The sequence below is a fragment of the Equus asinus genome, chromosome 16, assembly GCF_041296235.1.
Source record: "Equus asinus isolate D_3611 breed Donkey chromosome 16, EquAss-T2T_v2, whole genome shotgun sequence".
In the NCBI taxonomy this organism is placed as follows: domain Eukaryota; kingdom Metazoa; phylum Chordata; class Mammalia; order Perissodactyla; family Equidae; genus Equus; species Equus asinus.
In genome coordinates this window covers 41,699,876-41,727,312 of record NC_091805.1, presented here as the reverse complement: position 1 = coordinate 41,727,312, position 27,437 = coordinate 41,699,876, and the positions used below count along the sequence as shown (strand labels likewise).

Here is a 27,437-nt window from a genome sequence, read left to right as displayed (position 1 = left end):
ATCAGGGAGTGTTGGTAGGGGGGCTTGCTCATCAGCCACTTGGTGTCTGAGTCCCCTTGTCTCCTGGCCCTTCCAGGACCCTGCCTGCTCTGTTTTCCAGAGACCAGGCCTCCCTGCCTCTAGAAGGACAGGGCACCACACAGAAGACATGATGACAGTGCTCGACCCGCACAGAACTAGTTTATTCAGTAGTATGGGGAAATGAAAAAAAACCCACAAAGCCCTACCATATTTACAGTAACACTCAAACTGTACAATCTGATGGTTAGTATCAAGTTAGCATCCAGCATCTTTGCATTTTTTTAAGTCAAGTCATCAGTAGTAAAAACCAGTTAAATTTTTAACCCTTTGCAGGAATTGCTGAGGGAAGAGGTCAGGGGGAGAATCCATGGCAGAAAAGCCAGAGACCAGCCTTACAAATGAGAAACGGGAACAATTTTTCTGTCCATGGCCTCTTTTTCTAGCCACATGCTCCAGAGGATAGTCAGTGACAAGACTGGAATACAAGCTTAGCGATGGTGACTCGAATAGCAGTTGGTAAAACTGAGAAGAGGGGAGGAGAGGCTGGGAGATGACAGCCTGGAGCGAGGGAAAGGGCCTCAGGCCCCCACACCAGGACTGCGGGGTACATACCCAACCTGTGACGGCCACATCAGACCCCCTGGGACCGGACACAAACCCATCCCAACACAAAAAGCAAATAAATAAAAAATATATATTAACTCTCTCTTCGCAGGGATCTGGGAGTGGGGGACGGGGAGAAAGAGGAACAGGACCTGGTCCTTTGAAGAAGAGAGCCAATTCCAAGAAGGGGTTAAAAATAGAACACGTCTCAGAGGCCACAGCAGGTCAGACAAAGTGGGGTTTGCCTGACCCTGGGGGTTGGGTGAGTGGACACCAGAACTCAGACTTGAGACCTGTGCTTGAACCGCTTGGGGCAATGAGCCAGCACTGTATTTACTCTTCCTCCCGTCCCACCCACACAACAGCAAAGAAGCGCAACTTAACACATGACTGGCCTTCCCCGGTGCGGGTCCGGCAGGGAAATGAAGCACTTTTGGGTCAGCAAACTGAGCAAATGCCCGGGCTGCAGCACGGGGCCAGAGTCCAGGGGAAGGAGAGGGGCTGGGGTGGCCCGGCCACCGCCCAGGGGCACGGGTTCCCCTCAAAATGTGTTCATGCAGCATTTGGGGGTCTGGGGGCGCTGAGTCCTTCTGCCCCCTCACCGGACAGGGCTTTTTCAGTTCCTGGGAGGGGCGGCAGAGGCAGGGTGAGGAGTGCCCTCTGCCCTGACGCCCTCGCCATACTGAGGCCTGCCCGGGTGCAGCCTGCAGGGCTGTGACGCCCTGGGTGCGTGTGGCTTTGTCCTTTCCTTTTGGTGATGGCAAATGAGGGGCAGGCCCCCCAAAAGTCCCTCTCCTCCCAGAGGCACAGCAGATGGGAAACTGAGGAGAGGCTGGGAAGCATCCTGGGAGGTCCTATCCTCTTTGGGAAGGGAAAGGGAGTCAGTTTCCAGCATATAAAAAAAATTAATCCCTGAAGTCATGAAGAGTGGCGATCCTTTTTTAAATTCTTTTTTCCTCTTTTCTGAAAAACTTTGTCTTGGAGATGTTGGCCCCAGGGGTCCAAAGTGCAGTGAGGGGGATGGTAGGGGAGGGAGTTGGCACTAGATGGCCTTGGGTGGGGTGGCTGCCCCTCCCGGCAAGGCCCAGGCTCCTCAGATGGATGTTTCGTCGCTGCTGCAGGCAGGCGGTGGGGAGCAGGGGCGGGATAAAGCACAAGACAGGAGTAGGGGCATGAGTGCAGCTGGGGAAGGTAAGGGAGCCTCAGGGTGTAGGAACCACCGGCCCAGGGTTAATGCAGGAAGTTAAAGAAGAGAAATCTGGAGAGGCAGGAAAGGAAAGTGACAGAAAAGGCAGACAGAGAGTTAGTCGGAGCAGAGGAGACAGTGAGAAGCTTTCACCAGAAGAAGGAAACAGAAAAGCACCCCCAGCTCCCCACCCTCCCTCACTCTACCCAATGCTTGGGCTGGGCTGACCCCACAGGGCACCATGGTTTGTGGGCACATCACAGTAAGGGAGCCGGGTCACACTCTGCCCATTCGTCCTCTGAGAGCCAACCAGAGTAGCCTGGGGGCAGCTCAGAGCCCAGCCGGGCCTCTGCTGGGCTGCACCCTGTCCCGCCCACTCAGCACACTCACTCGGAGCCCGATGAGTCCTCATCCACTGTGCCTGCCTTGATGCTCATGGCGATGGGCATGACCCCGTTCAGTTGCTCCTGGAGACTCTGCCGGGGCGGTGGGCGGGGAGGGGGCCCGCCCCGGCTGCCCTCACTGGCTGAGGAGCCCCGAGAAGACCCTGTGCCCTGCTCCATGGGTAGCCGTAGGAGGCTGCTCTTCTCACTGATGGTGGGCAGACACTTCTTCTTGAGAATGCCTGTGAGCCAGGAGGAAAGGTGCATGAGGAGCAGGAGGTGGGGGAAGGGGCTGCCCTACAGAGCCCCACCAGCCACGGGGCAAATGTGAGGTGTGAGGTTGCCAACTTGGGGGGCATGGCAGCTGGTGTGCCCCACTAACCTTTGTGAGGTTGGGCAGAAGGGCCTGGAAGGGGGCCCAGGGACCCCTCCCGAGGCAGAGCATCTCCATTCTCCCTCGGCCGCTCCTCGGAGGCCCCCTTGCCACCACTCTCCTTTGCTGTGGTTCCAAAGTCTCCTGGCCAGGGGGCTTTCCCGGGCCCCATGCCCCCATCTGGTGCAGAAAGGAAGTAGATGAGGCTGAGAGAAGGCAGACAGCTAGTAAAGTCACTACCCAGTCTTGCTTCCCAAGAATCCCAGGTCCTCTGCCCTCCCATTATCCCCAAAGGCCACAGGCCAGGCGCTGGCCCACCCTTGGGGGTACTGTGCAGGGGCAGTCTCTCGGCCCCAGGGCCCAGCAAGCTGTCCCAGCCCGGCTCTCCAGGGAAGGCGGCCTCCTCCTCCTCCTCTTCCTCCTCCTCACTGTCTGATGAGTGGGTAGAGGCATAGGAGCCACTCTGGTCATCTTCCAGGGACAGGTCACTGTCGGAGTCTGTGTCAGGATCTGGGAGGTGGGGGAGAGATCACAGCTGGCCCACCCACCTCCACCCACCCTCGGCAAGGCCAGGCAGCTGCCCCGCACCCCCACCGGCTGTCAGGGGCTTCCGCCCTCACCATGCTGCTGATCTTGACCGTCCAGGAATAGGCCGCCTGGGTCGCCAAGGCCAGGGGGCCCTTGGCCAGGGTTCAGTGTGGACTCCTCCCTAAGAAGACAAGACCATGCTGGAGGGGTCAGGCTGGCCCCTTGCCCAGCGTCCCATTCTCTTCTCTCTCCTGGGTTTTCCAGTTCCTGCTCCGTGTCCCCTACTGCTTCTAATTCAAGCTGCCACCTGTGTCAGTCACAGTGTGTGCTACTCAACTCCCAGCGGCTGGCTGGCCTGGGTCTGGCACCCACGGTGCTCTTCTCTCCTCCCCACCCCTGCCATGGCCAGGGCTCACCTCAGCAAGAAGGGGATGTAGCTGGGTTGACTCTTGCCCGAGCGGCTGGCACTGTGCAGAGAACCTGCCGAGTCTCCGTAGGGCTGGTACAGCCGCCCGTCTGCGTAGGGGCTGGGGCAGTTGTAGGACTAGGGAGGGAACAGAGGAGTCAGTAAGTGGAGAAGCAGGATGGGGTAGCCCCAAGCTGAGAAGTGGAAGAGCCAAGGGAGCTTGTCCTAAGTTCTGCCTCCCACGTGCCCAGGTCTGGGAGAGAGAGGCCCCACGTCTCTGCTGCCCCCATGATCAGGGCCTAGTTGTGGCTGTAGCTCTGCCATAGCTGTGCCAATCCTATGCACCCCAAGTACCCCAGAACCGGCTGAATAAGAGCTTGTTGGTAAAAGATGGACCAGGGTCTGTCTCCTGAGAGCATCCTGGGAGACAAAAGATTCACCAAGATTCACGAGGGATTCTCAGGTGTTGAGCATCCACGACCTGATTACCTATCTTGGCCACTTCCTCACTTTATTCTTCCAAGCACCGCTCCCATCTCTCCCTAGTCAAAATCTTCCTCCCCACCCTCCATACTCCCTTCTTCCCAGGCCACACACACCATTTCACCATTCCTCCTTCCCACCAGGAAAGGATGTAAGGATGGAGAAAAAGGGGGCAAAAAGCACAGAGAACAGGCTCCTGGGGCCTCCTGCCGCCCCCTACCCCAAGACCCCTCCTCTGCCCCCTGACCCCTGGCTCCCTCACCGAGGTCAGGGTGGACTTGGTGGTCAGAGCAGGGTCAGGGCTGGGCTTGCGGCTGCAGGCAAACTTGAGTGCTTTCCGGACCTCCTTGCTAAGCACCACGTAGGAGAGGAAGATGAAGGGGCCCTGGCAGGCAAGAGGCAGCAACTATCTAAGTGCTTATTCGGGTACCCCACAGCCAAGCACCCGCCCCATCTCCATGGGGCTCCCACAAGGCATGGGCTGGGCCAGGTACCTGGATGCAATTGCAGGCAGCAAAGAGGTAGTGGAAGAGGAGGGTGTCACTGTTGACGGAGAGCAGTGCCAGCAGCCACGCAGCGCTCAGCAGCAGGAGGACAGCGAAGGAGGGCCGCAGGCCCGAGCTGGGGAGAGGGGCGGGCCAGGAGTCTGACTATGAGGCCTCCCACACCGAGGCCCGTCCACTGCCCAAGCACCCGCTCCCCATACTCACACAGGGCCTTTCTTCTCAAAACCCTGCCGCTGGGCAGCACAGGAGGCCCGGGCCGCCAGGATATACAGGAAGACACTCATCTAGCAGGGGAGGGGGAGGCGTGAGGGGGATCATCAGAGGACAGACAGCCTCCACCCTACAGGGCCCCGGCAGCCTCAGCCATTCCTAAAGGGGATCCTGAAGACACACTCAGCCTGCTCACCCCCAGCCCACTTTCCAGCTTTCTAGCACTTACTGAGACAGCGAAGGCCACAGGGCCAGCGAAACTCCAGATGAGCGTGTCGTAGATGGAGAGCCAGCAGAAGTCAGGGTTCCCATAGCCCTCGGGGTCCAGACCCACAGCTAGACCTGGGAGTATGATGACAGCAGCAGAGACAGGGGTGGTCAGAGGCTTGGGAATCAGTCAGACAGTCAAGTGGGCTCACAGAGCCAGACACAGAGGATGACGGGTTCTACCCACCATCTGTCCATGTCACCCTCTCCAGGAGGGGGGACCCGGACCCTGGGTGGGGGTCTCAGGGGCTGGGTTAAATCAGAGTGATGCCTATGGAGAACTTGGCCTGGGGCATAGGGATGTAGGCCTCTGGCCTGGGATGTGGGCAGGGAAACCGTGGCATGAAGGTGGACCCAGGGCAGAGGGACGTAGAACCTCAAGGCCTGGAACAGGGGTAGGGGTACCTGTGATGAAGGCGGGCACGCCCCAGCCCAGCATGTAGTAGAAGCGCATGGGGCCAGCATTGACGTCGCGCACCTCAGTGAGCGCCCGGTACAGGTGCAAGGCCTCCAGCAGAGCCCAGGAAAAGGCGCAGAGGTACAGGAAGTGCAGCAGGATGGCGATGACTGTGCAAGCAAACTGAGGGCCCAGGCCACAGCAGGTCAGTGACCAGACATACCCAGAGCAGGGGTTCTGCTCTCGTCAGGCAGAGGGGGAAGGCCTGGGGGTTGGGAGGTGCTTCAGGGCAAGTCTGGGCCAGAGGAAGGTACTGTAGGATGCTGGGGAAGTAAGGGGAGATAGAGAAGAGGAAACTGTGGGCCATGCACTGGCCGGGGCTCTTCATCAGTTACTGCTGCAGGAGCGGATTAAGAGTGGGTGCTGGGGAGGACTCATAAAGGAGCTTGAGAGGGCTGGAAGTTGGGGAAGATCTCTGGGTGAGGAGAGACATCTTACAGGCAGGTCAGCCTGGTTGATTCCCAGGAGGAAGACCAGCTGGGCCAGGCCCAGGGCCGCAGTCAGGTTCCGTCGGATGCCGTGCTGGTTGGAGCGCAGGGCACGCAGGAGAGTGAGGAAGAGGAAGGTGAGCAGCAGGGCAGCCAAGGTGACCCCTAGGGCTACGTATGTCAGTGTCTTCAGTGGCAGGATCTCCCCATTCTGCAGGGAGGGCGGCAGGGGGCCAGGGGAATTAGGAAGGGCAGTGCCCTGGGCTCCCACCCCCAGCTTGGCGGCTGCCCCTTGTGGGTCCAACCTCCCGCCGGGACACATCCATGAGCACAGCGAAGCTCGTCATGTGGTTGCACTGGCAGCTGACGTGGCTCTCGTTGCGGAAGACGACTTCACAGCCTCGGGCCGACCAGCCACCCGTGCCACTGACCCTGCGTGAGGGTGGCAGGGTCAGGAGACAAGGAGGGTGGAGCACCCAGGGACCTGGGCTCTTGACCTAAAGCTTCAGGGGTAGGGCAGTGCGGGCTCACAGAATCGAATGGTTCCAGAAGACACAGATGGGCTTGGTCCTCTCCTCCGTCTCCAGCAGCCGGAACTGCACCGTGACTGGCTTGTCCAGGGCGCGAGGGAGAAGCTCCTCATCATCATGGACGCTGATGCTCACCACAGGCGTGTTGATGACAGGGCGTTTGGGAACTCTGATGTGGGGCAGGCAGGCGCATGGTCACCGTGGTAGTTGTGTGACTGGGGGATACCTCTTAGTGTTCCAAGATGCCCCCAGCCCTTGGCTCCTCTCCTCTTCATGTCTCAGCAGTACTTACCCACCCGACCCATGCCCCTGCCCCTCCCCCGCTTGTCTCCCCAGCTGCTCACCTCAGGCTGCGCTTGTCTGGGTCATAGTTATGGGGCAACAGCCCAGCCAGGGTGCGGTAGATGATGACGCTGGCCACAGCCTCACCCTGGCTCAGCTCCGGGTGCCGCCGCTGACGCCGTGCCAGCTCCTCTGGCTCCTGGGCCTCTCCGGGGCCTGCGGGCCTGACCACAGGGGTCGTCTCTAGGAGCAGAACACTGTCCACTCAGCTGGGCCCTGCACAGATCCCTCACCTGGCCCTTGACCCACCCTTTGGGCCCCCACTGACCTCTGAAGACAGACTCGGGCAGAATGACTGTTGTCTCAAGATCCGGGGGCCGCTCCCCCCGCAGCGCCTCGTAGCGGGGCAGCTTGGCCCCAGCGAAATTACCCTTGTCCAAGCGCACTACAGAGATGACTAGGGAGGGGGGTCACAGGTCAGACCTTGGCTGAGGCGGGCAAGGCCCCAGCACAGCCACCCTTGCCAGGAACGTTCCACCAACCGCCCCCCAATCCAGGCACCAGTCTCACCAATGTTGGGTGTGACAATAGTGAAGGGGCTTAGGTAGGTGTGTCGCATGTTCTGGGCCAGGGCACTGGCGTAGGCCTCATAGTGCTGGAGCAGCCAGGCGGTGCCACCCTCTGTCTGCTGGATCAGCTCCCAGTGCCGCTTGTTGGCTGCATCCAGGAGGGCACTGCCCACTCGCAGGAGATTCTGGGGGTGGGCACAGTCACAGTGGGCTGTGCCCGCACCTCCACACCTTCTCATCCCCACCGCCAGGCGTCAGCCTATGTCTGGACCAGCCCTGGCTCCCCCCATCATGATCCTCCCTCTAATCCTTCCTCCTCACTGTCTAACTAAGAGCTGCCCAGGCCCTGTGCCAGGACCCACACATATGATCTGTACGGGATTCTGATTCCTCCCCACCCAGGCACAGTGGTCTGGGCCTCTGCTACGAGAAGCCTGGTCAGACAGGCCCTGATGCAAATATTATTTTCTACGGGCACCTTGCTATGAAAAGAGGTGCTCTAAATTACCCAAGTGCTGGGCCATGACTCAGGAGATCTCATGGAGGTCTCATGCCAGCTGGGAGCTCCCCAAAGCAGGGGTGGGGGAGTGTTCCCCACTCTGCCCCCAGGTTGCCAGGAGCAGACTCACTCACTGTGACCCCCCCCCCCACCTAACCAGCCAGTCCTGCCCCCTCCAAGCCCCACCTCAGTGAAGTGTACATCCTGCGTGGCAGACAGCCCGAAGCCCCGCTGGGCGCTCTCGTGGGCCAACAGCCGTGTGGCCAGCTGGTAGGCCACCTTGACATCACTGCCAAAGTAGCCAGCTGTGTGCTGTGTCGCATTGCGCAGAAGCAGGGCCAGCCACTGGGAGCGCCCCGAGTCCAGGCCTGACTCATTCCGCTGCAGGCGCTCAGCCTAGGACAGAGCCAGATGAGACAGGGTGGGCAGGGGTCAGCACACGAGGGTGGCAGTGAGGCACCCAGAGAGCAGAATGGGAACTCTGGGGTAAAAGGGCCTCAGAGGGGAGAAATGGCCTCTCCAGGTGGGGGTCCCAGGAGGCAGGGGCTAGAATTCCAGAATCCCTTTCCAAAACTGAGTCAGCCAAGTGAGACTGGGCAGGGGGAAGGGGAGGGTGGAATGGAGATGAAGAGGTTCACTTACAAAGCCCTTCAGCTCTGAGAAGGTGACTGATGTGCAGTTGAAGAGGTTTGGGGGGAGCCAGCCCCTGTGCTCGTCACAGTGGCGCACAGCGGTCCCTGGGGGAAGGAAGCCAAGAGGACTGGCCTCAGGGAGAGACACAGGAGGCTGCCAAGACCTGGCTGAGAAGTTCTGCTGGGGGCCAGCACACTCGTGGGCCGGAGACAGGAGACAAGCAAGCAAAGGCCCTGCCCTTCTATGGCCCAGGTGACACAGGGAGACAGGTGTGTAGGACATTACAGCCAAAGCCTCTGCAAGATGGGCCCATACAAGGGCTACAGGAGCATGGGGCACATGGCCGCCTTGAGCCCCCAGACATCGCTGCCCCTCTCAAGCCACCACATGTGCTCTCTGCCACTCTCTGCTTATGAACTCTGCTCAGCGTCAACCCAAGGAGCAGCGCCAGCCGCCATCCTGGGGCTGGGTCCCCTGGGACAGCACCCAACATCCCCTACTCTCCAGACTGTCTTTCCAGTGGCACAACTCCAGCACCAGGGGGTGAGCCAAGGATGGGAACCCTGTGTGATGCATCTCTGAATCTCGAGCACTAGCCTTGTGCTAGGCACACTGCAGGTTTTTCTGCACTCTTGCTAACAGTCCAGTGGATGCCCTTCATCTGGGCAACCTTGGGAGCAGAGAAACAGTGAGCCAAGGAAGAATGGGACATGGAGTCTCCAGGACCTGAAGGCCAGAAAGTGGGGTCCCAGGATCTGCCGCCAGGGGCTTCCCGCCCTCACTCCGCTGATGAGAGGCCAAGTCCTCAGTATCCCATTCTAGGTCTCCAGCACCTACCAAAGGAGCCTTTGGGGCAGGGGGCAGCAGCAGGCAGCCCGAAGCGGGTACGGGGCCACCAGATCCCAGCCTCGATGGCGCGTGGGCAGCTGTCGTAATTCACTGCAGGGAAGCACACACAGTCATCCGGGAGGAGCTGCCCCTGCAGCTGTACCCAGGCTCCCCAGCATCCTCAGGCCTGCAACCAGGCCCTGTTCCCGGCCTCCCTGGGACACGGGGACCTGGCACACAGTGGGGAGTGCCACCCACCCATTGCGGGATCCCCACCTTCACAGCCATTGGTGGTGACCTCAGCAAAGGGGTTGTCACAGCGGTCACACTGGCGCCCAATGACGCCCGGCTTGCACGGACACTGGCCGTCTTCAGGGTCACAGACACGGGACAAAGAGCCTGTGGGGTAGCAATCGCACAGGAGGCAGGTGGGGCTGCCAGGTGGCCGATAGTGGTTCTCCTGGGAGGAAGGAGGGAGAATAGGGGTCAATGGCTCTGGCTCTCTTCCCGAGATGCTCACAAATTCTTTCAGCTGTGGCCTCTCTGGAGAGAGGCTCCCTGACCTCAGGTCCCCCCAAGAGTGGTATTCAAAATATTTAACAACTGGTAATTGATTTGGAGTTTAACCCATCAGTTCAACACCAACCAATCAAAACAGGCTGCAAACAACCAGTACAGGTGGCCCAAGAGCTCACTGGTTAAATATCAGTCCTGGGTCCCCCCACACTCCAGACAATGAGCATAAACAGTCCCTTGCCCGCCTGTTAGAGAAAAGGCAGCTCTGTCTGGGAAGGCTTTCTCCACTACCTCCCTCAGGAGACTAGGAGGTGCACAACAGAGGCCGAGGTGGCCGCTGTGGAGGTCTAGGTCGGGGCTGTCACCTTGCAGTGGCACTCGCCGCTTGTCTTATTGCAGTCTGGGTCAAAGCCTTTGCTGACGTCACAGTTGCACGGGCCACACGTGGGGTGTCCCCACCAGCCTCGGGGACAAGGCTGGTCAACCCTGCAGAGAGAGGCCAAGGCAGGCATGGGCTCCCTCTGCCACCCCCACCTGGTGTAGCAGTGTGTGGCCCTTCTGACACTGGCTGTGGCTCAGCCAAGTTCTCGGTGCTCTGAGGAACACACCAGAGATAGGCAGTGGCCACTGGGATCTGCTGCTGCATGCCCTGGTCCACTTACCTGGTCTCACAGTATGGCCCAAGGTAATTTTGGGGACACTCGCAGGTGTAGCCGTGGGGGGCACTTGGCTTTCGTGTACATGTGGACTGGTGCTCACACGGATTCAGGTCACACACATTAGTACAGTTGTCACCATAGTAACCTGGACCCAGAAAGACAGGAGAGGCTCAATCCCCACCATCCTCTGGCGCTTTCTTCAAAACTGTCTTCATCCACCTTCTTCCACTCTCAGCATCATACAAGCTGGCTATGGCTTTGTGGTGCAGGAGAATGAGGCTCAGAGAGGTGATATGACTGGCCCTAGGTCACACAGCAGAGCCAGAGTGAGACCCTGGGCACCCGTTAACCTGCGCCATTGCCCTGGATCCCCAGCATACCTGGATCACAGCTGCAGGAATAGCTGTCCCAGTCATCGCTGCAATAGCTGTTGGCAGGACACGGGTTCGAGTCACAGGGGTCCGGCAGGCTACAGCCTGGCTCCACGTTGATGCTTTCCCCGCGGCTGGGATCCAGACTGCTAACACCCTCGGGTGTCTCGCTTACCCGCACACCCTGGGAGGGACATGGGCAGTGGTGGACCTCTGTGGAGCAGATCTCCAGGTGGTGGTGGGAATGGGAGGCTCAGGGAGGATACTCACCTGCAAACAGCCCCGGAAGCCACGGGCCACACCACTGGCTGGCCCAGGCACTCCTCCCACTGTAATGTTGCTCAGGTGCAGCCCATGCAGCCGGGGGCCCAGGTTGCCCTCTGCCCGCTGCTGCCCATAGTCGAAGGACAGGATGGCATGGCCGGGGCCCCCGCTAGCTCCCAGGGCCAGCTGCGCATGGTGCCAGTCGCCATCATTGGCGCGGCCTGGCTCCAGCTGGAGAGACGAGGCCTGGAGCCCTGTGCCCTCCACACTCAGCACCACGTGGCCCTCCCGCAGCTGGCACCAGGAGGAAAGAAAGGAGGGTCAGCAGACGGCCACAGTCGGCTTTTTCCAGCCCACTGTACCCCTTCCTGAACCACCAAACCCATCCCACTGCCTTGCTGAAGCCAGAGAGGAAAAGTATTATTTCCCTCAGGCCCAGTAGATGGCAGCAGTGACCCACGAACCAATCCAGCTGCCTCTTCATTTCCAGGAAATAAAAGACCCTGCCCAGCCACCTATGACCAGCCGCCTGGAGACAACTGCAGCCCGGGCCAGGGCCCGCCCGCCCCCACCCTCCCTGCATCACCTGCAGGGTGATGGTGCTGCGCCCCCTGGTGACGGCCTGCAGCAGGACGCCATCGGCCTGGCGTGTGCGGAACATGAGGCTGAGGTGCCAGGGCTGGGAGATGGGCAGGGAGAGGCCATGCCAGGCCACCAGACTGCTGCCCAGGAAGCGCTGTGGGTTGGCCATTTCTGGGGAGGCAGATAAAGGCAGACTCTGAGGGGCAGAGCAGCTGGGTACCCCCAGGCGTAGGATGCTCAGCAGTGGCAGCTCCACAGGAGGAGGGCGCTGCCTCTCCTAGTGTCCACTCCCCTCATTGGACCCGCCCTTCGGAGCACTTACCTGCCCTGGGCCCGCCCCACACTGTGCCCAGGCCTGCCTCTGACTGGGCCCTTTGTCTCCTGTGCTGCCCTCTCAGGGCTCTGCCCAGACACGCTTTTCCACCCACAGCCCAGCTCGGCCGGGCCCTGCCCAGTGCCTGCCCAGTGCCTGCCCAGGCCCTGCCAGTGTTCCCAGCACTGCTGACAGTGCCCAGGCCTCAGCCTCTGACTGCTGCCCCTCCTACCCTGGGCACAGCTCTTGCCCCCGAAACCCAGAGGGCACTCGCAGCTGAATGAGTCCCACTGGTTCACACAGGTGCCCCCGTTGTGGCAAGTGTTGCTGTCACACACGTTCTTCTTGGCAGGGCAGCCTAGAATGGAGAGAAGGGGGCTCAGGCGGGGCCTCCAAACAGAAAACCTGTGGCTGGAGGGAGCTTTGAGACCCCCATGTGCAGGAGTCCCCATCCCAGGGATAACCCCTCCTCTCTGCATCGGTCTCCTGGCCTGGCCCCTACCCCAGGCTCCCATACCAGGCACAGTGCCGTTGTTGGCAATGAAGTCAGCCATGTCCATGTGCCGGCTGTCCACCTGCAGGTTCCTCATGCAGCCCACAAAGTGCCGCGTCCGGACAGGGAAGCTCTCGGGCAGGTCAGGCACCCCGCCCAGCAGCAGGGGCCCTGTCAGATCCAGAGACCTGGGGGGCAAAAATGATGGCGACATGCGGCAGAGTGCGGAGCTTCTGACTCTTCCTTCTCCTCACACCCTGCCGCCAGGCCAGAGAGGCAGAGGGCCCAGGCAGGAGCCCAGGGCCCCTGCAGAGCAGCCAGGGGAAGGGGAGAACCCTGACCTGGAGCTGCTCTCATCTCCTCTCACCCCCTCCCCAGGCCATTCCACAGGCCCAGCTCTAACCCCCCCCACCCCTGACCTTGCCCGCTACCCCCACCAGCACACAGGGCAGAGGGCTGAGCAGGGAAACAAGGTGAGGGAAGGCCCCCATTTGGACTGGCTCCCATTTCAGGCCCCCCGGAAGGCCCACCCTCTCGACCTTCCCTCCCTGCCTGGACCCGCACCTCACCCCTCCCCCAGCCCCCAGCCCTCTCCCCGCTCACTTCTTGCTGCCACCCTGGGTGCCCTGGGCTGCACAGGAGTAGTTGCCCAGCACAGCTCCGAAGCGCAGGGCCACTCCTGTGTCACAGCCATCCACGGTCACCACAGCCACCTTTTGCTCGGATGGGCCCTGTGGGAGCCCCGTCTGGCCCAACAGTGGCTGTGGACAAGGAAGGGCAGAGAAAGGAAACAGTGGGCAAGGAGCTCACTAGGTTCATGGGCCAGGCACAAAGACCCCAGCACACATGGACACCCCCTTGTGTACACACACATATATACACATACATGCACACACACGTGCTCACTGATTTGTGTGCTTAACTACCTTCCTCAACGTCCATTCGAGTCTGTGCCTGCCCAAGGGGACAGGGAGCATCTTGCACTACCCCGTGGAAAAGGAATGCCCTGAGAGGTGGCAAGTCCCCACACCCCCTCCCTTTTAGCCAGAAGTGCCACGGCCAGCGCCCCTAGGGGCCTGGGTGAGCACCTGAGCCAAGGACAGGACCCTCCAACTCCTTGACCCCATCCCACACCCACCTTATTGTAGTACTTCAGCTGCACTGTGTGCCACTGGCCGTCACTGACCCCTCCGGGCACGAATGGGGACACGGTGGTGGTCGACTCTCCTGGGGAAAGGACCCAGGTGAGCTGGGACACCAGATGAGGGCTGGGAATGGGGAGGGTGTGCTCATGTTTGGGGCTGGGCCCAGGTTTGGCTGGGAGAGTGTGTGACTTGGGGTCAAAGGCTGAGAGACATGGAGCCTCTGGGAGATGGGCAAGGACACTGGGCCCGAGGGATCACCTGCAGAGAAGGTGAGCTGGACCTGCTCCTGGATCACCTCGAGAGCCACAAAGTCATGCTTCTCGTTGAAGCGCCCGTTGTACAACAGCAGCCCGTCACGCTCCTTGGTGGCAAACCTGAGCAGGCATTGGGGATGGGGGCAGGGAATGGGGCACCTGCCTGGATGCCAGCACCCCAGCCACCTGGCTAGCCCCTGATCCTCCCCAGGACCCTGCAGAGGGCTGACACCTTGGCCAAGGGAATGGGCCATGTGCATAGAGTGTGGAAGATGAACCTAAATCAGAACCAGAATCCTGGCATCCTGGCTCCCCACCCTCGAGGGTGGGGTGGGAGGAGTGAGGCGGACCCTGGTGCGTGAGGGAGGTCTCCTGGGAAAGTGCACAGGCAACTCCAAGTGCAGACCTGGCTCTGCCAACGACCTGCTCCGAGTGCTTTCACTGCCTGACCTCTCACCTTGTCTACAGAACAGGAGGCGCCCCAGGCTCCCACGGTGCCCCCTCACCCCCCAGTGCCCAGCCACTCACGAGAGGGCCAGGGTGAAGTGGAAGCGCTGGCGCAGGCCACGAAAGGTGATGAAGGAGCGGGCGGGGAAGCTGCGTGTGGTCACCTGGCAGTAGGGCTTCTCGAAGTCTCCAGATGGGCAGTCGCACTTGAAGCCACCCACCAGCAGGTTGACACAGGTGCCCCCATTCTTGCAGACACCCGGGGTGCAACGGCCTGAGCGGGCACTCACCTCACAGTGCTCACCTGTGTGCGAGGAAAGGGAGGCGAGTACTAAGTGCCTCAGGAGGAGGAGGGGAACTAGGACTCCTTCCCACTCAGTGACACCTCCCATGGTCCCTGGTGACCCCCAGAAAACTCTCAAACCCTCCCAGGTATCCCCACTTCTTCCCATGTGCCCATCTTCTCTGAGATACATGAAACCCAGCCCTCCCCAGGGCTGTTTGGCCCCCTGGGCCATTCTTGCCACAACCCCACATACTGCTCCCCTGCAAATCCCTTGAAGCTTCTGCACCTCTGTCTGGGCCTCAAGAGCACAGGCCTGCAAGGTCCCTGGTCATAAGGGTCAGGTCCTAGTAGATGTCAGTGTCATGGCTACCAAGCAAGCCTGGGGGTGTTTAGGTCCCTGCAGGGGTGAATGTGCATGGAGGGAAGGGCCTGTAGGACAGCACGAGGGCTGGTGCCAAACCCCCTTCCCCCCCCCTCCCACTGGTGCTTTTGTCCCTGTCAGGCGCCAAGATCTGTTTCCCTCCCTGGGGATGAGACCAGGCTTCCACTGGGATTTGTCAGATGTGGGGGAAGTTGGGGACTCCCCAGGAATGGGCAGAGAAATCCCACCCTGAGCCCTGGGATCCACACTGAGGACCTCTGTGCACTTGGGAGATGCTAAGAGAGTGGGGAACGGAGCCCTGGGAGCAGACCAGGATTCAAGGGAGGAGTGCAAATTCCAACATCAGATGGGAAAAATCCACCCCTTTCTCTCTCTCCCCATTCCCAGATTCTAGAGATAGGTTCTCAGCTCTTGTGCCTAGTGACTGGCTCCTGTTTCCATGGAAACTGTTGTTCGCCTACTCCAAGCTCCCCCCCTCCATCCTCCTGGACAAAGACTCCCCTCCCCCCCGCGCCCCCCCCCCCCCACCCCCGGCAGCAGCTGAGAAGAGTCAAGTCTGGCAAGTTCTGGACAGGAAGATGCAGCAGGGAAGGCGGTGGGGCCTGCCTGCCACTGCTGGCAGAGTCAGTGGGCATGGCTCTGAAGGAGAGGGCGCAAGGCCTAAGGCATGGGGAGGGAGGGGCCCACGGGGGAGAGGAAAAGGAGGTGTCCTGAGGGACAGGGAGGGGTCAGGAGCACAAAGCAGAGACAGCGAGCATCCTAGGAGAGACAGGGGACAGAAGGTGTAAAGACCCTGGGTCATAGGCCAACAGGGAGGCCTACTGGTGAGGACCCTCTTTTAGGCAGCTGGGCAGAGGTGGAGCTCTTTTGCTCAGGGTCCCATGGGGGCAATGACGTTCTGAAACACCCCCATCCCTGCACCCAAACCCCTCAGTTTCCCCGGCTCTTCTGGACCTTCCCCTCAATGCAGCTCAGAAAGGCAACTCATTCCGTAGTGGAGGGAGACCAGGTTCTAGGCCCAGCCTCACCTCTAACCAAGCTGAGAGATGAGCTCTGGAGCAAGTCACCAACCACCGCGTTCCCTTAAATCACAGCCAACACTTTCCATGGGCCAGCTCTTTACATGCATTAAATTAATCCTCACAACCACCCTATGATGGAAGTAGATTCACTATCTCATTTTAAAATACTGAGGCACAATAGCTAATCTTTGACAAAGGTGCCAAGAACATACAATGGAGAAAAAGACAGTCTCTTCCACAAATGGTGTTGGGAAAACTGGACAGCCACATGCAAAAGAGTGAAGGCAGACCATTATCTCACGCCATACACAAAAATAAACTCAAAATGGATCAAAGACTTGAAGACAAGTCCTGAAACCATAAAACTCCTGGAAGATAATATAGGTAGTATTCTCTTTGACATTGAACTAAAAAGGATCTTTTTGAATATCATGTCTTCTCAGACAGGGGAAACAAAAGAAAAAATAAACAAGTGGGAGTTCATCAGACTTAAAGAGCTTCTGCAAGGCAAAAGAAACTAGGATCAAAACCAAAAGACAACCCACCAATTGGGAGAAAATTTTTGCAAATCATATATCCAATAAGGGGTTGATCTGCATAACATATAAGGAACTCACACAACTGAACAACAGAAAAACAGTCTGATCAAAAAATAGGCAGAAGACATTTTTCCAAAGAAGACATACAGATGGCCAAGAAACACATGAAAAGATGTTCAACATCACTAATCATCAGGGAAATGCAAATCAAAACTATACTAAGATACCACCTTACACCTGCTAAAATGGCTATAATCTCTAAGACTAAAAGTAACAAATGTTGGAGAGAGTGTGGAGAAAAGGGAACACTCATACACTGCTGGTGGGAATACAAACTGGTGCAGTCACTATGGAAAACAATATGGAGATTCCTCAAAAAACTAAAAATAGAACTACCATATGACTCAGCTATCCCACTACTGGGTATCTACCCAAACAACTTGAAATCAACAACCCAAAGTAACATATGCACCTCTATGTTCATTGCAGCATTATTCACAACAGCCAAGATGTGGAAACAATCCAAGTGCCCATCGACTGATGATTGGACAAAGAAGATGTGGTATATAAATATACAATGGAATACTACTCAGCCAGAAAAAGAGACAAATTCATCCCATTTGCAACAACACGGAAAGACCTGGAGGGAATCATGCTTAGTGAAATAAGCCAGACTGAGAAAGACAAACACCAGATGATTTCACTCATACGTGGAATATAAACAAGCACATGGACAAAGAAAACAGTTCAGTGGTTACCAGGGGAAGCGGGTGAGGGGTGGGCACAGGGGGTGAAGGGGAGCACTTACGTGGTGACAGACAAGAAATAACGTACAACTGAAGTTTCCCAATGATGTAAACTCTTATGAACTCAAATTAAAAAAATTTAAAAAAAGAATTAAAAGCTTTCCAAAAGCTCTGCAAAAGACTGCTCAGGTCTCAGTGGCTAAGACTGGGATTCAGAGAAACGTTTAATAATTAGTAATAATAATAATAAGTGGTGCAAGAAAATAGCTTTGAGTAAGCAACTGACAGTGTCTACCATAGTACTCAACACTATCACTCATTTCGTTAAACATTTCTAACTTTGAGGTCATGTTTAGAAATGCCATACTACCTGGGATTTTAAAGGGAATTTTCTCCAGTGTTTCAAATCTATGTAATAGTATGTGATGATTTCAAATGGCTATATACTTTTATTATATTAAAGAAAGAGAACAAACAGGTAAAAACAAACAAACAAACACTGAAGCACGGAGAGGTTAACTAAGTTGCCCAAGGTCACACAGCTACTAGTGTCAAAGCTGGGATACAAACCCAAGCAGACTGGCTCTGGAGCTAGCGCTGACCTCAATTACACTGGAACGGGGCGGGGGGGGGGGGGGGGGGGGAGGGGGCGCAGAAGAAAGGCTCCCCTCTCTGCCTTCCTCAATAGGTTGTTGTGAAGGCAATGGGACTTGTGAATGGCAGTGTAATCTGTACGTTACTCTGGAAAGGAACAGGGCACCCCAGTCCTCAGCCTGATTTGCGCGCGCACTTCCAGCGCGCCCCCACGGTCCCCCTCCCGTGGCTCACCCGTGTAGCCGTCGCGGCAGAGGCAGGTGTAGCCGCCCTCGCGGCTGCGGCAGCGTCCGTGGGGGCCGCAGGGCCGCGAGTAGCAGAGGTCCACCTCGGTCTCGCAGTAGTCGCCCGTGAAGCCGCGGGGGCAGCGGCAGCGGAGCCCCCCGACTGGGTGGATGGGCCGGAAAAGCACGGAGGAGGAGGCGATGAAGGGCGCGGAGGAGTCGAAGCGCAGCACCGACACGCAGCGCATGTAGTTCTCGCAGGGCTCGCGCAGGCAGATGTTGTCGTCGAAGGGCAGCACGCGCTGCGCCGAGATGGCCGTCAGCAGGCTGCGGTTGAGGTACAGGCGCTCCTGCAGGTCCTCGGAGGGCAGGAAGGGGGGCCCGCCCCCGGGCCCCGGAGGCTGGCCCACCGACAGGCTCACATTGAGGATGTGGCCGCCAGGGGCATCGGTGTCCCGCTGCACGTTGAAGACCACCACGTGGTCTGGGGGTGTGGCCAGCGTGGCTGCCACCGCCTGGATGAAGAGGCCCAGCAGCGGCGACAGGAAGCGCTCGGGCGACATGTCCTCCAGTCGCAGCGTGATGCTGTGCGTGAGCATCTCGTCCGTGATGATGGTGACGCGCAGTGCGCACTGGGCTGTCACACTGTGCACGCCGTCTGCGGAGAGGTGACAAGGTCAAGACCCGGCCTGCGGGTGGGGAGGGCAGGGGTGCCACGCCAAGGACCTGGCCCTGGGCGGGAGCTCCCAGAGGAGGGAGTGAGTGGGGCTGCAATCCAGCCCGCACACTCCTGCGTTGCTCCGTTGCCAAAAAGGGGCCCCCTTTCCTAAATGGCATAAAGGTGTCCAAGGAGGTTTCTGTATGTCACCTGTGGGCAAGTCACTCCTTGAGGCATCAGCCACATAGGCGCTTAAGGGGATTAGATTCCCACAAGTTCCCTTTGCATACTTTCCCCAAACCCTCTGTTGTGCAGCCTGGAGCATCTTTTAATGCTTGTGCACCTTCCCTGCCCAAGCCATGGGTCCTGCTCCCTTGTACCAGACTCGGAGCTTTCCTGCACAAGAATCCCATTTTGCCTTTTTCTGACCTCTCCACAAGGCCCAGAGCACCATGAGGAACCCACAAATATAATCCTCCTGCCCCCTCAGCCTCTATATTTCAACACTACCATAATGCTGACCCTGCTTGTGCTCCTCCCTCCCCCATGGAGGCAGAGTTGGGGGGGTGAACTGGGTCAGTGGGCCACCCAGTCCCCCTCCCACTGAGCCCCATGGCTGCTTGGGCGCAGGCCCACTATCCCCATGGCAACGTCCCACACAAAGCATTCTTCCCGCCCAACTCTCTGGGCTGCTGAGGGTAGCCCGGGGGGCCCCACCCCAGGAAATCCAGCTGAGCCACCTTACCAGTGGTAGCACCACCCGCTGCCCCAGTGCTGTGGGGGACCACGGGGGGAGGGCAGAGATGGAAGGGCCTGGGCAGCTCTCCAACCTGAGACCCGGACAGAGCCCCACTGGGCTGATTTCTCCTCTGGCCCTAGGGCTTCTAGCTACTCATCGCCCACTTGGCTCAATGCATTACAGCGAATGTCTGCCACACCCCCAGCCGCACACTCCCTCATAAACAGCTAAGTGCTAACACACTCCGGTGTCTCACTCCACCTACACACCCTAAGCCCAGAAATACCACACACACCTGAATGCATATACACATGGGAATGGATTTTATTTAGCTCAAAAATGAAAGCTGGAGGCCAAGGGGAGGGGGAAATGGCTTATAAGGGGTTCTCATATTTTAATTTACTGCCATGTCCTATACACAGTAGGTGTTCAGTAAATACTAAGATGTTGATGAGAATCTATTCAGTCTCCATTGTAAAGAAATGGTCTTTAAAACCCACGGGAGGGGCCCTGAGTAGCTATAAAAAAAGGACACCCTAGCAGGAAAGGGGCAGGAGATGGGGTTTCTGGGGTGGGGTGGGAATAGGAGAGGACTCTGGGAATAGATTCTGCTTCTGTGTCACCTCCTTGAGGTGGCTGACTACACTGGGTGGCTCACTTGGGCCTGGGAAGGCTCTGAGCAGACACCCATCTCAGCCATGTCCTTGGCCCACTCGCCACCTGCCCTCCAGCCTCATTGCTTGAGACTGCCGAGGCCCGCCTGCTCTCACCAGCAAGCAAGCTTGTCATCACCCACTTCTGCTTCTCCCACTCTTGTCTCGCAGCTACTGAACAGGCTGTTCCTTCCTACCCGGTCTACCCAAACACCAACCCACAGCCCTCCTAGTTTTCTAACCTGCCCTAAACTCACCTACCCCAGGAAGCCTGCCCAGATTTATGACCTCAGGCTCTATTTTTCTCCCTCTTTCAGATCCCCCTGCACTCAGGTACAGAGCTGGCACAGGACTCTTGTGTGCCTGGTACCTCTGCCCAGTGATTCCATGATGGGATAGTTCCTCTAGGCAGAAAGCAGCTTAAGAGTCTACACAGAGTGCTCCAGACTGATTCAGGAGGGGAGGGGCAGTCAAGGCCAATGAGCAGAGAAACCTCACCACCACTCAGCCCTGGGAACAAGCACTCCTCCGTATGTCCCCCCTCTGCTGCCCCAGGCCCCGCCTGTGCCCCTCGCCCAGTGTGTCTCTGTTGCTTCCCATCTGGTCCACCATCTGTGGCCACCTGCCCCCTCTGCTATTGTCCCCCATCCCCAGCAGTCAACCTCCTGCTTGCTCTTCTGTCTTTGCTCCTCTCCTCTGCTTTGACCTGAGTCGCCCCTCAGGTGCAAAGGCATCAGTGGGAACAGGGGTGGGGGTGCACTGCCTGAGCCATCCTCCTGGACAGAACAGGGTTGGGGTGGGTTCTGACCCCAGGAAACACCGCTTGTGCCCAGAGCCCAGCCAATCACACCTGGAAAAGTGCCAGCTCCCAGACTGTGGCAGAATCGGACTCCAAGCCTCTCTTCCCCTGGCAGATGTGCCAGTGGTGGCTGTAGGCCTGGAGGGGTCTGCCACTCTGGGGGCTGACCAGGCCACAGACAGGAGCTCCTGCATGTTCTGGCAGAGTAAGAAAGAGGCAGGGAGAATTCAGGCTTCAGGAGAGTCATCCGGCCCAAGCTGGGGCAGCTGCAGCCACAGGGCACAAGAGAGGGGGAAGTTGGAGAGGCATGAACACGGAGACCAAATGGCAAGACAAAGGCCCAGGAAAAGAGCCAGCAATGGAGAAAGTGGGAAAGGAGGAGAGAGCCACACAGGAGATGGGGAGAGGGCAACAGAGAGGGGCAGTGCAGAGGGCCCCTATGGGCAGGGGCAGGGAAGAAAGAAGACACAAAGAACAAGAGAAGGAAAACAAAGGGGCAGTGGGAGTCAATTCCCCCCATCCCAGCCTCCCTGAACTTTGGAGTTGCCGTGGTGACTGCCTCCGAGGGTCAGGGCCGAGGAGAGGGTGGGGCTAGGGCTGGAGGGCCAGCAGAGGCCTGCCCATCTATGATAGGGGAGCCAAGGCCTGGGGCTCTGCCCTGGGAGGAGCCAGAAGCCTGGGTGGGGCCTCCTCTGCCCCCATCCCTCATGTCCTGCCACACTCACCTGGGCAGCCTGGGGGGAGGACAGGACCAAGAGGCCCCTCTTTTCCCCTTCTTCCCACTGCTTCTCCACCCAGTACAGAGAAGGACACGAGATAAGGAACTCCAGCCTCCCACTGCCTCCTCTCAGAGGAGAAACCGAAGCTTCAAGAGGCACAGATCGTTGTCCATGACCTCTAGAAGCTCACGCACCCTGGCTCCCAGGGCCACCTGAAGAATAGGCCCAGGGAGGCATCTGTCCAGGAGCGACCATGAGTGGGGAGAGGGCTGAGGTGTCACCATGCCTCTTACTCCCCTCCAGGCCCGGACTTGGGTTGGGGGGGAGTGGAGGCCTGCCAGGCTCCTCTCTTCCTGTCTTCCCTGATGTGTCACATGGGGGCACCCTGACCCATCCACTCCATGGTGCAGCTAACAGTGGGCCCTCAGGAGGGTCCTAGTTGTTCCCAGGCTTGGAGAAGGGGCTCAGCAACCGGGGGCTGGCTCCCTCCCTCCTTGCTGCTGCCGCGCTCTCCCCACAGCTGACAGAAGACAGAATGCCGCCCCCACCCCAACTCTCCCCCCCAGCCCTCCTGTCCAGGGAGTCTGCAGGCTGAGCGCTTGGCCAAGCAGCAGGAATGCCCAGCCTGGGTCCTGGCCAGACTCCCACGCCCTGGGACTCTATTCTTTCCCCACCGGATCAGGGGCTCTGCCCTCAAAGGCCACCACCAGTCCCATGGCTCATCCTGGTCCCCATACCGCATTCCTCTAGCCTAGGCTGGTCACAGCCAGCAGGGAAGGCCTGGCATCCTACAAACAGTCCATGGGGTGACAAGGGGGCCCAGGAGGCCTCAGCCTGCCCCTGGCTTCACTGCAGCCCCTCCCCCAAGCCGACCCCAAACCACGGCCTCTGACAGTGGGGTCTGTTTGGACAGAGACAATGAGCTCTGGCCTCACTTCCTGCGGGAGCTCTGAAGGGGGAGCCAGGCCAGGCTCTTTCTGCCTGGAGGGAAAAGAATGCACCAGACAAAGTCCCCCTCAGCCAGTCTGCGGCTCAGCCGGGAGCCAGAAGGGGCCAGAAGAGGCCCAACTGCAGGGTCTTGACCCCGCGGCGGCAACCCTGTGCCCCAAGAGCCCTCAGCTCTGTCAGAGGCTGTATGAGATCACAGGAATACCCCGCCTGGTGTGAAGGGGTGCCGAGGGGGCCTGCTTGCCCCTCCCCAGCCACAGTCCCCTCCACCCCTACCCACTCTCCCCCAGCTCTCCGGGCCCCCCAGTCTTCCACGCGCCTTTTTTCACAATTCTTGGCAGCCACGGTCAGGACAGCCTCTCAAAACTTCCCCTACCACGTCATAGGCCGGTAGGCAGGGGGCAGCCAACCAAAGCAGCCCAGCCCAGCCCCGGGTGGCAGGTGGGGCCTGCACCAGCCGCCAGGATTCCTGGGGCTCATTCCTAACCTACATCTTGCCCCTCAACCTCTGTGCCAGGCACTGCGCAGAGAGGTGGGTCAGTAGTTCCTACTTGGATGGCTGCTCCAAGGGCCACCCCCACCCCAGCGTCACCTGGGCCGTTCCTTACCTGACACCAGCACGCTCATGATGGCCTCCAGAGGCCGGTTGTTGTCCAGTGCCCGGCTCAGCCTCAGCTCGCCTGTGGAGGCATTGAGCAGGACCAGGCTGAGTTCATTTCCTCGCTCAAAGCTGTAAGTCAGGCTGTCTGAGATGTCAGGGTCATGGGCAGGCACGCGGCCAATGGCACCCCCTGGGAAGCTGCTTGAGCGGTTGGTGACATAGTTGTTGAAAAGGATCTCAAAGTTGCCCAGCACTGGTGGGTTGTCATTGCGGTCAAGCAGGCGGACGTGGACTGTAGCCCGGCTCACCAGGGGAGCCGACGTGGCCTGGATGACCAAGATGTATTCAGGTCGGTCCTCATAGTCCAAGTCCACCAGGGCAGTCAGCTCCCCAGAGAAGATGTCCAGCTGGAAGACCTCAGGGATGTTGCCCTCCACGATCTGGTACATGATCTGGGCATTGGTGCCTTCGTCAGGGTCAGTGGCTGTAACTCGGGCCACAGCCAGCCCAATGGGGCTGTTCTCTTCCACAAATACATCAAACTCATCCTGCTCAAAGACAGGTGGATTGTCATTCACATCCAACACAGTGACCGTCACTTCCATGGGCGTGCGGGCTGGAGGCATCCCCTTGTCCACTGCGTATGCCCGTAAGATGTACTGGGCCACATTCTCGCGATCCAGCCTCCGCAGTGTTCGCACAATGCCTGACGTGGATTCCACGATAAAGTCACCATCTCCATCATCGCCCCCTTGGAAGGTGTAGAAGACTCTGCCATTAAGGCCAGAGTCACGGTCAGTGGCTGAGATCTGCAGGACGCTGGTGAAGGGAGGCACATCCTCGTAGATGCTGCCCTGGTAGGAGTCCCGCAGAAACTGAGGGGCATTGTCATTCACATCATTTACCAGGATCTCCAGGTAGGTGGTGTCAGACTTCTGGGGAATGCCATTATCCCGAGCAGTGATGGCCAGGGTGTAAGATACCTGGTCCTCGTAGTCCAGCTCAGCCTGGGTGGTGACAGCCCCTGTGTCTGCATCGATGCGGAACTGGGGGATGCTGTCCTCCATAAAGTAGGTGATGCGGGCATTCTCACCTGTGTCCTCATCCGTGGCACTGATCAGCACCACTGTAGTGCCTGCTGGCCGGTCCTCATTAACATTCACTGTATAGTGGGAGCTTTGAAAGACGGGACGATGGGTATTGGCATCGGTGACATTCACTACCACCTGTGCCGTGTCCTGCCGCGTGCCGTCAGAGGCGGTGACAGCCAGCACATACTGTCGCTCCAGTTTGTAGTCCAGTGGCAGAGCGAGGGACACTAGCCCACCACCACTCTGGCTGGTGATGGAGAAGCGGTTGCGGGTGTTGCCGCTGGTGATCTGGTAGGTGATGACACTGTGGGCATCACGGTCCACAGCTGACACCGTCACCACGCTAGTGCCCACAGCTGCATCCTCATTGAGTCGCACTGTGTACTCTGGTTGAGTAAAGGCTGGGTTGTTGTCATTCACATCCAGGATGGTCACACTGACACTGGCCGAGGCAGTGAGTGCTGGGGTGCCATGGTCTCGGGCTTCTACCCCAAAGCTGTAGAAATCAACCTCCTCTCGGTCCAGCTCAGCAGCCACGGAGATCCAGCCTGTGCCATTGTTGATGGTAAAGGGGAAGTCATGCCCGACCCCAGCAAGGCGGTATTCGAGGCGGGCATTGTCCCCAGCATCCGCATCAATGGCCTGGACATGGAGAACCAGGTAGCCTAAGGGGACACTCTCCAGAACAGTAGCCTGGAAGGGGGTGCTGACAAAGATGGGAGCATTGTCGTTGATATCCAGGACCTGAACTGTCACCAGGCCAGAGACGTTAGAGAGTGGGGGTCGGCCACCATCCTGTGCTCGAATCCGTAAGGTATACTCCTTGGTTGTCTCATAGTCAAGAGGGCTTACTACATCCAGAGCCCCAGTCTGGGCATCCAGGTAAAACTGTCCCCGAGCATTGCCACTCATGATGCTGTAATGCACCAGGGCGTTGCTGCCCTTGTCTCGATCTGAGGCTGTGACCCGGAGTACAGGGGCCCCGGGTGTCACATCCTCCCGCACCTGGACCACGTAGCGCTTCTCACTAAACTGGGGGGCATTGTCATTGTCATCCTCCACAGACAGGAAAACAGCGGCTGTGGCGCTCCGTGGCCCGGGGTCCCGACCCTGGTCACTTGCCTCCACTGTCAACTGGTAAGATTCCACCTCTTCCCGATCCACTGGGCCACGGGTTCGAATCACCCCAGAGCGAGGGTCAATCTCAAAGACTTCAGAGGGGCTGCCCCCAGGCCCCTCCAGCAGGCGATACAGAATATTGGCATTGGGAGGGGCGTCACCATCTGTGGCTCTGACGGTGAGCACCTCATAGCCAACCTCCAGGTTCTCCCTGAGGCTCTCCTTGTACTCCTGCTGCTCAAAAACAGGGTCGTGATCATTAGTGTCAGTCACCAAGATGGTGAGTGTGGCCAGGGCACTGCGTCGGGGCATGCCATGATCCTGTGCCGTGACCCTGAACACATGGGTGCTCTTGGTCTCACGATCCAGCTCCTCAGCTGTGGTCACAGCACCAGTGATTGGGTCCAGGGAGAAGAAATGGTTGGAGCGGCTATCGAAAAGGGCATCCATGGTGTACTCAAGCCGACCTGCCTCGCCCTCGTCTGGGTCGATGGCCCGCAGGGATGCCACAGGGGTACCTGCCGGCTGGTTCTCGGGCACTGTGGCCTGGTAGCTGGGGGGCTGGAACTGGGGAGCTGTATTCACATTCCTTTTCCGACGCCCACCCATGGACTCTCCTGCTGACCCTTCCCCTGCCCTGAGCCCTGGGGTCTGCGCCAATTTGCAGGACTGGCATCTCAGCCGTGGGGCCTTTAAGCATGGGTGCTCCTGGGGAAGGGTGAGCTTGCCCTGTGGCGAAAGGTGGCCTCCAATGCCCAGGAGGCGACAGCTCCAGGGGCAGCCTTCTGGGGCTGGCGGCAGGGGGATATGGGCCCCGGATTCTGGACACCAGACCTTCAGACCATCGTGGTGGGGCACCAGATGGCCAGTCAGCTCGGTCCCCGAATCCCGGCAGCGACTGGTGTAGAGCCAGAGGTTCGAGGCTGAGGCTGGACAGAGCCAGCCCACGGGGGCACAGGCCCCTGAGAAGCCGCGTCCCCCGGGCCCCAGGGAACGACAAGGTCCCAGCTGGTCTCCCAGTAGTGGTGGCAGCGGCAGCAGCAGCAGCAGCAGGAGCAGCAGCGGCGGCAGCGGCGTTGGAAGAGGGGCGCGGGCCGCCAGGCTCCGCATCTCTCCCTGCTCCGGGCCGGCCGGGTCAAAGGCGGCGGCGGCTCCTCCTCCGGCTCCTGCCCACCCCGCCGCGCCTCATGCCCGGGACGGGGCGCTGGTGCCCGGGGGCCACTCCTTTGCCCCGCGGGGCCTGCGCCTTGATGCCTGGCGGGGCCCGGCACTGCGCCCTCCCACCCGCCTGGGCTCCCACCGCTCTCCGAGCCGGGCCTGCGCCCGGGTCACCCCCACCACCGCGGACTGGCGCCGCGCCTTCGCTTGCACGCCCGGCTCTCGCCACCTGCGCCCGCGGGCCGCGCGCGCCGCTGGCCCTGCTGGCCCCCCGAACCCAGGGGCGCCCCGTTCGCCCCCGCGAGATCGCCCACCTGCGTCCGCGGAGCTGCGCGCCCGGCCCCCGGCCCGGCCCCGGTCGCCCCCGACGGCCCAGCGCCGCCGGCTCGCGCCCCGCGTCCCCGCCGCGGCTGCTGCTGTCGCCGCGGCCCCGGGCCCAGCCCCGCGCTCCCTCGCCTCCCAGGCGGGCGGGCGAGCTCTGCAGAGCGGCGGCGGCGGCTCATTACCATAGACCTGCTCGCGCCGCCGCCGCCTTAAAGTGGCGACGCCAGCCGCACCGGAGGAGGTGGGCCCCACCTCCCGTCCTCTTCGCAGTGATGCTCTAGAATTCCGCTGTTCAGACCCCCCAATCCCAATCCCAACCAGGCGTGACCTGGGCTAGTGCCAGATCCCTACCACAGCCTAGAGAGGAATTAACAATCAGAAGACAGACAGCGAATGATAATAATGGTGACACTACCCTAAGTATGCCTAGAGGTTTTCAAAACATTTTGAAGGGCTCTCAAGACGCCAAGGGCCCACCTCACCCCACTCCTAATAGCAGACTGCTGGCTGCTGATAAGAGCCCTCATTGCTGTCCCCTCCCACAGGTCTCTGGCCACACTGAGCTAAAATGGCCCCGCCCGACAGCATAAAGCCTCCCT

At 59.3% G+C, this 27,437-nt stretch overlaps 1 protein-coding gene across 2 annotated transcripts; it reads right to left on the bottom strand.

Moving 5' to 3' along the window:
- Window positions 1–163: 163 nt before the first annotated feature.
- On the bottom strand, window positions 164–26,605 carry CELSR2 (cadherin EGF LAG seven-pass G-type receptor 2). Of its 2 annotated transcripts, none has more exons than XM_014835193.3 (34): window positions 23,154–26,605; window positions 18,040–18,687; window positions 14,318–14,540; window positions 13,794–13,909; window positions 13,529–13,617; window positions 12,994–13,151; window positions 12,415–12,578; window positions 12,130–12,255; window positions 11,589–11,755; window positions 11,009–11,296; window positions 10,748–10,922; window positions 10,371–10,512; window positions 10,074–10,194; window positions 9,469–9,652; window positions 9,202–9,303; window positions 8,374–8,468; window positions 7,918–8,127; window positions 7,234–7,417; window positions 6,992–7,120; window positions 6,726–6,906; window positions 6,383–6,550; window positions 6,157–6,283; window positions 5,862–6,062; window positions 5,372–5,546; window positions 4,929–5,041; window positions 4,694–4,773; window positions 4,478–4,604; window positions 4,246–4,368; window positions 3,511–3,638; window positions 3,187–3,275; window positions 2,885–3,076; window positions 2,576–2,746; window positions 2,201–2,435; window positions 164–1,882 (listed from the first exon to the last, which is right to left on the bottom strand). In XM_014835193.3, exons 1-34 carry the CDS (start codon window positions 26,464–26,466, stop codon window positions 1,855–1,857), a joined length of 8,772 nt encoding a protein of 2,923 aa, XP_014690679.2. In that variant the 5' UTR covers window positions 26,467–26,605; the 3' UTR covers window positions 164–1,854. The 2 variants fall into 2 exon arrangements, with proteins under 2 accessions (XP_014690679.2, XP_070343071.1); XM_070486970.1 differs by having other exon boundaries at window positions 164–1,739.
- Window positions 26,606–27,437: the final 832 nt, after the last annotated feature.

Bases quoted from the DNA above. Each gene is read 5' to 3' on its own strand.
- CELSR2 (XM_014835193.3), bottom strand. From the start codon at position 26,466: ATGCGGAGCCTGGCGGCCCGCGCCCCTCTTCCAACGCCGCTGCCGCCG. The intron at 10,195-10,370 runs GTAAGTGGACCA...CTCTCTCTGCAG, and splicing joins GGGCCATACTGTGAGACCAG to GGTTGACCAGCCTTGTCCCC. The intron at 3,077-3,186 runs GTGAGGGCGGAA...CCCACCTCCCAG, and splicing joins CGGTCAAGATCAGCAGCATG to ATCCTGACACAGACTCCGAC.